Genomic DNA, 10,824 nt, shown 5'->3' on the forward strand with positions numbered 1-10,824 from the left:
CCGGGGGTGGGGGGACCTTTGTCTTTGTGCACTCGCGTGTGTCGTAAAAAATGTTGTTATTGCGACGGCGCTAGGTGCCGTAAATCTATGCCCCCACACGCGGGTCCCCATAACGACGACGAGTCAACAGGGAGAGCGAGGGGAGAGAGACCGTCTGGCTCCTAGAGAGAGAGAGAGTCCCTGGCTCCTAGGGAGAGAGAGAGAGCGAGGGGAGAGAGACCGTCTGGCTCCTAGGGAGAGAGAGAGAGGGTAGAGAGACCGTCTGGCTCCGAGGGAGAGAGAGCTCCTGGCTCCTAGGGAGAGATCCTCTGGCTCCTAGGGTAGGAGGAAATGAGGTGAGAACATCTCTGTCTTCTCGTAGGAGGTAGGGAGAGGAGAGAGAACCCATCTGAAGAGAGAGAGAGAAATGTGTGAGTGGTTCCCATCTCCTGGGATGAGCAAGGAGAAGTAACGGTTGGGAAGACCTCCCACCCCCTCCGTCTCCGAGGATAGCAGCAGGGGACACCCCGGTTCTGGGAGGAGAGGGAAGGAGAGACACAGAGAGACACAGAGACCATTCCTTCCAGCAGAGACGAGAATAGACAAATAATAGACCCCTAAACCCTGCCACAGAAGGAAAGGAAACAGACCCTATCGCATGAGAGAGCAGTGGAGAGACTAACCCGTATCTTGACCCTGTCTCCTCCAGCAGACAAGACAGTCTCCATCTCTTGGAAGAGGATAGGGGAAAGACCCCCCCCCATCTCCTGGGAGAGAAGTGATATCCTGTCTCGCGGCAAGAGAAGAAAGGGCAAATGATCCTTGACTGCTGGCAAAGCAGAGACGCCGCGCGTTATTTGGGAGAGGAGAGGCTATATCCGCGTCTCCAAGAAGAAAGGAGAGAGACTGCATCTTCAGAGAGACTAAGAGAGGGGGAGGGGTCTCTGTCTCCCTGGGTCTGGGTATTTGTCGGGGCCCCGCAATGGAGCAGTACACGATCCTGGGTCGCATCGGGGAAGGGGCTCATGGGATCGTGTTCAGAGCCAAGCACATCGAGGTGAGAGGGCCCAGTCCGCGCGTCACTGACATGCCAAGCACGTGGGACATACGGCGTAGCATCATAAACCTCAGCCCCTGACGACTCCACTGATACACGTCACTGACAAGGCAAGAAACACGTGGCGTGAGAATTAACATAGCACGTCGAGAACACAGCGTGTCACTGACCCTGTACCACTCACACGTTTACACGATATCTCCAACATGTGCCGCTTCCCAGTCAACATGGAAATGTCGGGCCAACGTCAGCACGTGTTTGGAACTGTTGGACCAACGTTGGGCCAATGATGGCCTATCGTTCCATGCAGGGGCGGTTTCTTCATTAGGGCGATTGGGCGACGCACCACCAATGTCATTCAACCACAGAGTCACGCTAGCCGTCACTGTGCCGCTGGATATAGTCCAATCAGCGTCATGCTACGTTCTGTGGAGTACCGCCTCTTTTTGGGCGATTTCCCTCCAGCTGAGAATCGCCCCGAGTGTTCCCATAGACTTACATTCAAAGATGTTTTTTTTTCGAACGGGGGCGCTGCAATGCATTCTCTATGGCTTCCGGGAGGGCTCGCCCTAACGTGCTTACGTCATCATACGTGCTTACGTCATCATACGTAAGCACGTTTCATCCAACAATATAATTTGTCGCCACCTAGTGGAATCTTTAATAAAATAAACTTGAGTGGTTTGTTTTAATAGTGAGTATAGAAACAAACAAGATGTATTGTAAGAGTTACTTTATTTTTCATTAATATTAAAGAAGTGAAGTTGCCTTTACATGCTTAAGCTGTTAATTTATCCATTGCATGGGTGGACCTTATCCTTATCAATCATCCAGACATTTGCCCCCCCCTGAGAGATTTTGCAGGAGCCGCCACTGGTTCCATGTTTACTTAACATGTGCCTGTGTCAGGGTGTATATATTTGTAAGTTTGCTAGGTTTCATATTCCTGGTTCTTTCGGTAAAGTCACACATGATGATTGCTTGTGTTGCAGTCGAAACGTCGTGATAATTTTATTGTTTTATATTTTTATTATTTTATTATTTCCCTTGTACGTGACTTTACCGAAAGAGCCAATAATATGAATCCCTGCAGTCACGAAAGCTTTAAATCGAAATTTTACTAGGTTTGTTTTCTCTTTCATTCGTACCTGATGATGATTGCTTGTGTTGCAATCAAACGTCGTATGCTACTACAGTATTTAATTTATTTTTCCTGCTAAGTGACTTTACCGAAAGAACCAAACAGTAATTCCTGCAGTTACGAAAGCTCCAAATCAAGTTTACGTACAGTATATATGAAGGGCTTAATTTCAACCGGTCCTGTTCGGGTCAGCGACCCGTGGAACTATTTCCTTACCCGGTATACCACATCCAGTATACTGTACTTCTTTCATATGGCTGTGGCTACTACTGATCGCGTCCCACCTCTTGATTTAGCAGTGACCCACAAAATATGCATTGAAAATAAATCAAGCCATATATGTATATATTTATAGGGATTTTCTTTCTATATTTCTGTCTAATATATGTCTTTACATATGTGCCGTGACCTCACCGCCAGTGAACCTGCAACACATGCGTGGCCTCCAAGTGCACCTAGCCTGGCACGAGCACCATGGTGACCTTACTATTGTTGTGTCCACAGAGTGGGGAGACAGTGGCGCTGAAGAAAGTGGCCCTGAGGCGTCTGGAGGATGGGATTCCCAACCAGGCCCTGCGCGAGATCAAGGCCCTGGAGGAGATCGAGGATAACCCCTATGTGAGGGCACCCCTGTCCCCTCCCTTCAGCCCCCTCTCCCCTACTCTCCCACAGACCCTTCTCTCCGACCCTCTCACTGCAGAGCCGCTCCCCTATGCCATCTCCTACAGACCCTCTCAGCTATCCTACCATATCTCTACCCGACCCTCTCTCTACCAGACCCTGGCATCACCATCTAGACCCTTCTCCCCTTGGCTTTTAATTCCATACCCTCTCCTGTAGACCCCACTCCCCCGCACACCCTTTCTCCTCGATTTGTGTTGTCTTTTACGACGTTAATTCACCCCAACACCGTCGCGTGATCTGCACGTGGTATAATTCACTTAAACCCTAAACAATCAATCCGTGCACACGCAATTCACAGCACTCGCCGCTAGCTGAGACAGGTGACATTCATCGACAGCTCGGCACATCGTCACAACAGTGCAGGTTGCTGGGTGATGTCTCGTTTTGATGGTGAATGAATGGTCAAATGATGGCTAAATGACGACGAAACATTGGTGAAATGATAGTGGAATGATTCTGACAATTATAGTGAAGTGTATGTAAAATTTAAATTAATTGATGGTGAAAACGACGGTGACAAAAACTCATGAAACTAAACACTAAGACACGGCAAAATAATAAATAAATCGTCAAAGCTATTTATTGAATTATCTAAAAGTTAAACTGAATTATCTGGATAAGTTTGTATGTCTAGATATCTCCTGGGAAAGAATTCCAGAGTATATGGGCTGCCACACGTAGAAACAACTCGGTCACCCGTAAGTAATATTACATTTAATTGATGGTGAATACGATGGTGAAAATGTGCGTAAAACGAAGGTGAAAATGACGCTGCGATGTCACGACGGTCGCGTCGCGTAGGTTGTCAAGCTGCGCGATGTCTTCCCGCACGGCACGGGCTTCGTGCTCGCGTTCGAGTTCATGCTGTCGGACCTGGCCGAAGTGATCCGCGACTCGGAGCGCCCGCTCTCCCAGGCGCACGTCAAGAGCTACATGAGCATGCTGCTCAAGGGCGTCGCTTTCTGCCACCACAACTCCATCATGCACAGGGCGAGTGGCACGCGCGGGCACGTGCACCACAGCCCTGGCATCTCACCCGCGGGCTGCGAACCACGTGCGTGCGCACGACCTTGCAAGCCCGACCACGTGTGTGCGTGCGGGTGCGATGCGATCTCTCTTTTCTGGGGTAGTCGTGGCAATGCACGTGGCCTGTAATCCAGCGCTGTGGAGGCAGAGGAGGGTTGGTGGATCACCACAACAAATGTTGCGAAACTCCCTTCTCGAGGGCGGCGAGGTGCCGTACCCTGGCTCTCAGGAGAAGGCGGTTCTGTGCAGCAAAGCGGAGGACCTGAGTTGTTGCTGCTCTGGAGACCGTGAGAGCGTTGATCGATGTTCGGTCGCCGGGTTGATGATGGTATTAATCGTGATTTCTCACTGAACAGGGTGGGGCGCGTGACGGCTGCCATCTTCGGCACCAGTCTGGACGAATATCACGTCCTATCTTTAGAGGGTAGAGTGTTGCCCCGTCGCACGTGTGGGTTTTCTCTGGGTGCTCCGGTCTCCTCCCACATGTATGAACACTCTTAAGTATTGGCTGAAAACATCTTATCCAATTTGCGCCTGTGTGTTTGCGGACTGTGCAGCGTTGTGTGATGCGGTTGCATAAATTACACACAAAAAAATTTATATTATTTATTATTTACACTCATACATCCGAGCCCAGCCAGTGCAGCTGTTTCCCACTGGCTATTTGCAGAGCCGAGCCGGAGCCAAACCCGTGCTCTGGTGGCCACACAAGACATCTTAAATTTGGTTAATGGCAAAACACGGGAGCCAGGGTGGGGCTAAGGACCTATTCTGTACTCGGGACGTAAGTACACCATGACAATGGTTTCACCACGTCTTCTCCATGCAGTGCAACTCGTCGTGTGCGATAGCACGGCAAGGGCTACGCAGTGGAAAAACAACACGACGCATCCCGAGCAGTGCCGGGCAGGCTAGGCACAGCCCTGGTACGGTTCAGTTGACAGTGGAAAAGCAGCATTTGTCTCTGGTCCATGTGTGTGTTTGGACCTTGTAGGGAGCAGGAGTGGAGTGTAGTGAGCTGCACTATGAGCCCAGCAACCCGAGTTCAATTCCTGCTCAGCGAAATTTGGAGACAAATATCTCAACCGGTCTTGGTCATCCCCTCGGTCGACTTAGCCCTCAATGAGTAGCTGATCGAGTGTGTAAACAGCACTGTATGTATGTTGAACTTCTCTCGCAACCGTACGTAGCCAACCGTGATAATCGGAGGTGCGAGGGGAGACAAAGGCGGCCGAGCACGGTGTATCGTTGTTGATACGGGGGATCTTCGTTTCGCAGGATCTGAAGCCAGCGAACCTCCTCATCAGCTCCATGGGCCACCTCAAGATCGCCGACTTCGGCCTCGCTCGCGTCTTCTCCAACGACGGAGACCGCCTCTACAGCCACCAGGTCGCCACGCGGTGAGCACGCGCGGGACAAAGGGTCAGCAGTCGTGGGGTGAGTTGTCTGTGGGGCGAGGAATCGCTGCTCACTCGGTGTCAGAGGCAGCCTGACTGATGAGTGTAAGCCACAGTAAGAATCCGAATGTTTCACCATCGTTGGATGTTTCTACCCAATGTTAACTTCACGAATACCCCATTTGGGCCTACGGTAGGTCCCCTGTAAACGATCAACATTGGGCAACGTTGACACGTGGTTGGAACCGTTGGACCAACATTCCACGTGCACTGGGTCTCACTTGCAAGTGACGCGCCACTTTGTCGCAGGCATCTTCGCAGGTTTGACCGATTTAACACGAGACGTGAGGATTACCAGGACCACAGACGGAGAAAGATGAGTGCCTCGCGGGATGAGTACTGACACGGTGCCGCGTGTGTGTCGGTGTTTGTTTTGTCGGGTGGCGTGAACTCCAACCCAAGTTGGTACCGCGCACCTGAGCTGCTGTACGGAGCCCGAAAGTACGACGAGGGTGTGGACTTGTGGTAAGCGCCAGCCTGCTCGTGCGCCACGGCGTACGGAGAGAGACGATCGTGTGCCGCTCCGAGGCTGCGGTGTGTTACAGAGAATCCCACCAGTTTATCCGTCAGTCCTTTCCATCTGGCCGTTCCTCTGTCCGTTTAGTTGCACTGGAATTTACAAAACGTCATTTGTCTATTTCTGCAGGAAGTCTCAAGACCTTCTTTTAGGAGGGTCCTGCATTGGCTAATTCGGTGCCAGTTCAGCGTCTCCATAATGGTGTCGTTGCCCTGAGCCACCCGGCCGCTTCTGCGTGTGCACTCGCGCGTTCATTTAACTGCGCACGTGACTTTGCTTGTGCGTGTGTGCGCGTCGCACGTAGGGAGCAGTAGTGCAGTGGTTAGCGCGCTGCATCACGAACCCGGCGACACGGGTTCGATTCCCGCTCACGGTCAACACCAGTAACAATTATCTGAACTGGTACTGGGCCTCACCTAGGTCGACTCATCCTCAATTGAGTACCTGGTGCAGTGTTTATACATCACCACTGGGGAGACAAAGGCGGTCGGGCGTGGTGCTGGCTACCCACACCTTCGTGTGTGCCATTGATAGCCTTCATAGGTGCTTGCTAACAGCACTTGTCCCTACAGTCTGTTAAGGCTGCACGGGGGATCTTTGTCTTCGTGTGCGTCGCACAGGGCGGTGGGCTGCATCCTGGGCGAGCTGCTCAACTGCTCCCCGCTCTTCCCCGGAGAGAACGACATCGAGCAGCTGTGCTGCGTGCTGCGGGTGCTGGGGACCCCCAACCAGCACGTGTGGCCGGTACAGACCCCCTCGGTACCAGACGACTCATGAGTCGTCATCCCCACATTGAGGCCACGTCCAGGTGTCGGATAGGTTCGCTTGCCGCTCGTTGGCGTACAAACGGTGCAGACAGAAGGGCGGAGGCGGACATTGTGAGACAAGAATGTACAAATGAAACGGTACCCATGAAACGACACAAGTGAGCCAGCGAGACCAGTTAATTAACCCTTGGCTCATATTGTCACCACAAATCGCGACGATCCTTCAACTTACCTAAGAGGAAGGGCTGAACCGTTACCTCCCTGTCATCATCTTTCTTATCATTCCCATCATGATCATCATCGTCATCATTGTCAGCCAGCAGCCGTCGCCACCTTCCACGTGACGATTTGTCCGCTTTCCCCGTTTCCCCCCCCCACCTTTCCCCGCACTCATCCAACTCACCTGCCTCACCCACCTCGCCGCACTCAACTCGCCCCACTTACCACCCCCTCCCCACCACCACCACCACCACCACTCTCACTCCACCGGTGCCCCTGGCAGGAGATAACGGAGTTGCCGGATTACAACAAGATCGCGTTCCGGGAGAACGCGGCGCTGCCCCTGGAGGAGGTGGTTCCGGACGCGCCGCCCGAGGCGGTGGAGCTGCTGCGCCGGCTGCTGGTGTACCCGTCGCGCCAGCGCATCCCCGCCAGCGAGGTCGGCGAGCGCCGACAAAGGCCGGCACGCCCTGCGCGGCGCAGCCCTTCCTTGCCCAGCACGTGAACTCGCGTTGGTGCAACGCGGAGTGGATTCGAGACTGTGTGCGGCCTCGTAGCAAGACGCAGTGCGGATGAATTTCATATTTAACAATGATAATTAGAGTTTCTATGTACAGTCTGCCCTCCTATAAGGCAGTAGTTGTTTACCTGTAGAGCACCGCGTTATGGAAAATCGCATTATAACAAATACTATAGAATATAGGGTAAATCACAGTCCGTGATAACACTTGAGATGCGTATGCAGGCTGAACAAAGACTGAAGCGCGTAGGGAGCATCTAGAAGTATCCAGCAGCATCCCACCCTGTGTGATCCTACACCGAGGCAGTCGTACAGCCGCTGTATTCCTACTCGCGCGACGTCGCTCCGTTCGCTCGATCGCATTGTATCCAATTCGCATCCGCGTTCCGAAAAATGTGTTCCCTAATACAGTAAAACCTTGGATCGCGAGCATAATTCGTTCCGGAAACGTGTTTGTAATCCAAAGCACTCGTATATCAGTTGTGATCACGTGACGCTCGGCAGACAAAGCGTATACACGTACTACTCATATTGCAAGACCTCGCTCATTTATCAAGTTAATATTTATTTAAAAATTTGCTCGTCTTGCAAAACACTCACAGACCAAGTTACTCGCAATCCAAGGTTTATCTGTACGTTCATCGCGTTATATACAATTCGCGTTATGAAAGCGCGCAGCGTTATCGGAGAACGGACTGTCGTGCCATCATTTGTCCAATTATAGCGGAGACGCGGCCCAGCGGTCGCGAGTTCGCCGCTTGTGAGGTTCACGGTTCGTGCCCGACAGGCCGCCCTGGTTATTACTGTGTAGTCACCACGGCTAATATCACTACGCGCCGCCGTGCAATTCACAGTGGCCGTGAAAGATCCCTTGACGTCATTTGCAAGAGTGGGCCATTGTGTGCCGGTGACAGGGGGATACATTTGCCACATTCGAAAATGACACCGCAAATTACTACACAGAGCAGCAAATCATCGCCCTCTACGGGAAGACTGATTGGTGCCCGAGGTCACTCGCTGTGAGTTGCTTTCCTGCTCTCTTGAGTTCTCACCTGGTTAAAACTGCGGTGGTATTAGCCATGAACTGCAATGACACCTGGTTAAACTGCGGTGTCTTATCAGCGGTAAATATCCGACCAGGCGCCGTCTGCTTCACCCACAGTGGGCGTTAAAGATCCCACTTTTGTGAAAGTGTCACTCCAAATTTGGCAAGTTTTAAAAATGTACACCGCAAACGACTCCATTGGAATCTTCATAGCCAACCGTCGTCCCCCTCCTGCGAAAAACTTGGCAGGACCCTCCTGAACAATCATTCATGAGACTTTAGAGGCTTTCTGTGGAAAATGATCTTAATCATGAAACTTCATCACACAACTCAGCTCAGTCCGCAGCACACGGAGGCGCGTATTTGTATTAAGTTGTTTTTTAGCCAATTAATGAGTGCTCACACGTGCGGAAGGAAACCGGAGCACCCAGAGAAAACCCACACGTGTGAGGGGCCAGCACTCTATCCCATGCAGATGGAACAGATGGAGATCAGTTTGCACTTTACTGTGCCACCTTCTTTTGGTGTGCCAGGGTTACGGATCCTCGACGCCCACCCATGGGGTTCGGGAGGTCACATGTCGCACGCCAATCGTCCTGCATCTTGTCCGCGTGTCATACGTATCATGTCTTGTATCACGTGCCTTGTCTTGTATCGCATGTCACGTGTCTTGTCGTCGTCACGTGTGAACGTGTCGTGCGTTACACGCTGCGCCTCGCATCGCGTGTCGTACGTGTCGAGTGCCGCGTCACGTGTGTGTGTGTGTGCCGCCGCAGGCCCTGCTGCACCCGTACTTCTTCACGGCGCCGCTGCCCGCTCACCACTCGGAGCTGCCCATCCCGCAGAGGGGGGCGCGGGGGTCTCGGCGCGGGGTGGGGGGCGGGGGGCGCCCCCCGGCCGTGGAGGGACCACTAGTGGAGTCACTCGTCGACCCGGCCACCGTCACCCCCTTCGCCGTTGCCTAGAGGGGCAGCCACAGGAGTCTCCCTGACACTCAGAGGGAAGCCATAATACAGTGGTCTCTTGGTACGGACGTCTCCTATACATTCATAGGGGTCTCTGAACAAGTCACAGGAGTCGCTGATGTAGGGGTCTTCAGGACACGGGTTCTTGATACTCACAGAGGTCAATGACGCACACAAAGACAACGTTTCCCCCGATAGCCTTTATCAGACTGTTGGGGCAAGTGCTGTTAGCGAGCACCTATTATAACCGGCACAACACAAGGGGGTGTTGTGACCAGCACCACACCCTCCTTGTCTCTCCACCGCTTACGTTTACACATTTCAGCAGGTACTCATTTGAGGTTGAGTCTACCTAGGGGAGACCCAGTATCTAATCATATAATCTCCACCAATGTTAACCACGGCCCTGAGTTTGCAACGCATATCGCTAACCATTGCACCACCACTCCAGACACCAGAGGGGAGTTCTCCAGCCACCGTGGTCCACACGGTTGTCCCTATCGTCATTCCACGTGTCCAGCGGTGGACATTGCACATTCTTGTGATTGGATTATGCGTGCTTGTATATAAACTGTACATAACAAAAGATCCATTGTCCGTTGCAGTGAATCGTCGCATTTTCACATGGGTCTACTCATGAGCTGGATCCAGTTGAGTCGAAACTCGTGGTGCTTGCTTCATTATCGCTGAGGGTGGGGCAAGAGGCCTTTCTGTGTCCTGGTGCTGACAACGTTGCGTCAGCAGCCATGAAGCAGTCTGGGGCCCTATAGAGGTTTCTGCTGCTGCTGGTTGTGATGCCAGCCGATCAACAAACCAACCGCGCGCGGTGAGCACCAGGACACGAAGGGCTTGTACGATTAGCATGGTGAGCTACGTACGGTGTCAAAGGAGTTCAACATAGATACCCCACGTAGGCCTCTTACCACCACCCCACGATAATAAACATTTAACAAAACTAGATTTGAAGCTTTCGTGACTGCAAGGATTCATATTCTTAGGTTTTTTCGGTAAAGTCACGTAGGTAAAAAATTAAAGTTCTTGTTTTTGCAGTTAACTGCAAAAACAAGAACAACTTTAATTTTGTACCTACTGCAAAAACAAGAACAACTTAAATTTTTTTACCTACGTGACTACAGAAAAAAAACCTAAGAATATTTAACAAAACGTCGGGTTAACAACAACAACAGCAACTCTGGTGTGCCACGTAGCTGTGAGGAAGCAGGTGAGTCTGTAGGCCACGTTTGAATCTTGGGATCCTTCATTCGCTTTGGCAATTGAAGGACCCGAACGCAGGAGGTACAGCTCCAGCTCCTCTGCTGCTTCAACGCCAATGAGGACCAGCGCAGTGAACCGCAGTCACAACGACAACAACCACACCACGTGGAGGAAGAGAAGAGAGGTGCGGAGATATTTCCTCCATAAATGGAACGAGCAGGGAACTCCACCA

The 10,824-nt window shown here is 51.9% G+C and overlaps 1 protein-coding gene across 1 annotated transcript; it reads left to right on the forward strand.

The window, feature by feature from the left end:
• On the forward strand, positions 1-9,930 carry CDK20 (cyclin dependent kinase 20). The gene is made up of 8 exons (XM_078871357.1): positions 1-1,036; positions 2,682-2,795; positions 3,663-3,851; positions 5,166-5,287; positions 5,747-5,809; positions 6,482-6,605; positions 7,131-7,286; positions 9,189-9,930. The coding sequence occupies exons 1-8, from the start codon at positions 962-964 to the stop codon at positions 9,375-9,377; spliced, it is 1,032 nt and encodes a 343-aa protein (XP_078727483.1). The 5' UTR covers positions 1-961; the 3' UTR covers positions 9,378-9,930.
• Positions 9,931-10,824: the final 894 nt, after the last annotated feature.

The sequence above is a fragment of the Lampetra fluviatilis genome, chromosome 32 (assembly GCF_964198595.1).
Source record: "Lampetra fluviatilis chromosome 32, kcLamFluv1.1, whole genome shotgun sequence".
Lineage (NCBI taxonomy): Eukaryota > Metazoa > Chordata > Hyperoartia > Petromyzontiformes > Petromyzontidae > Lampetra > Lampetra fluviatilis.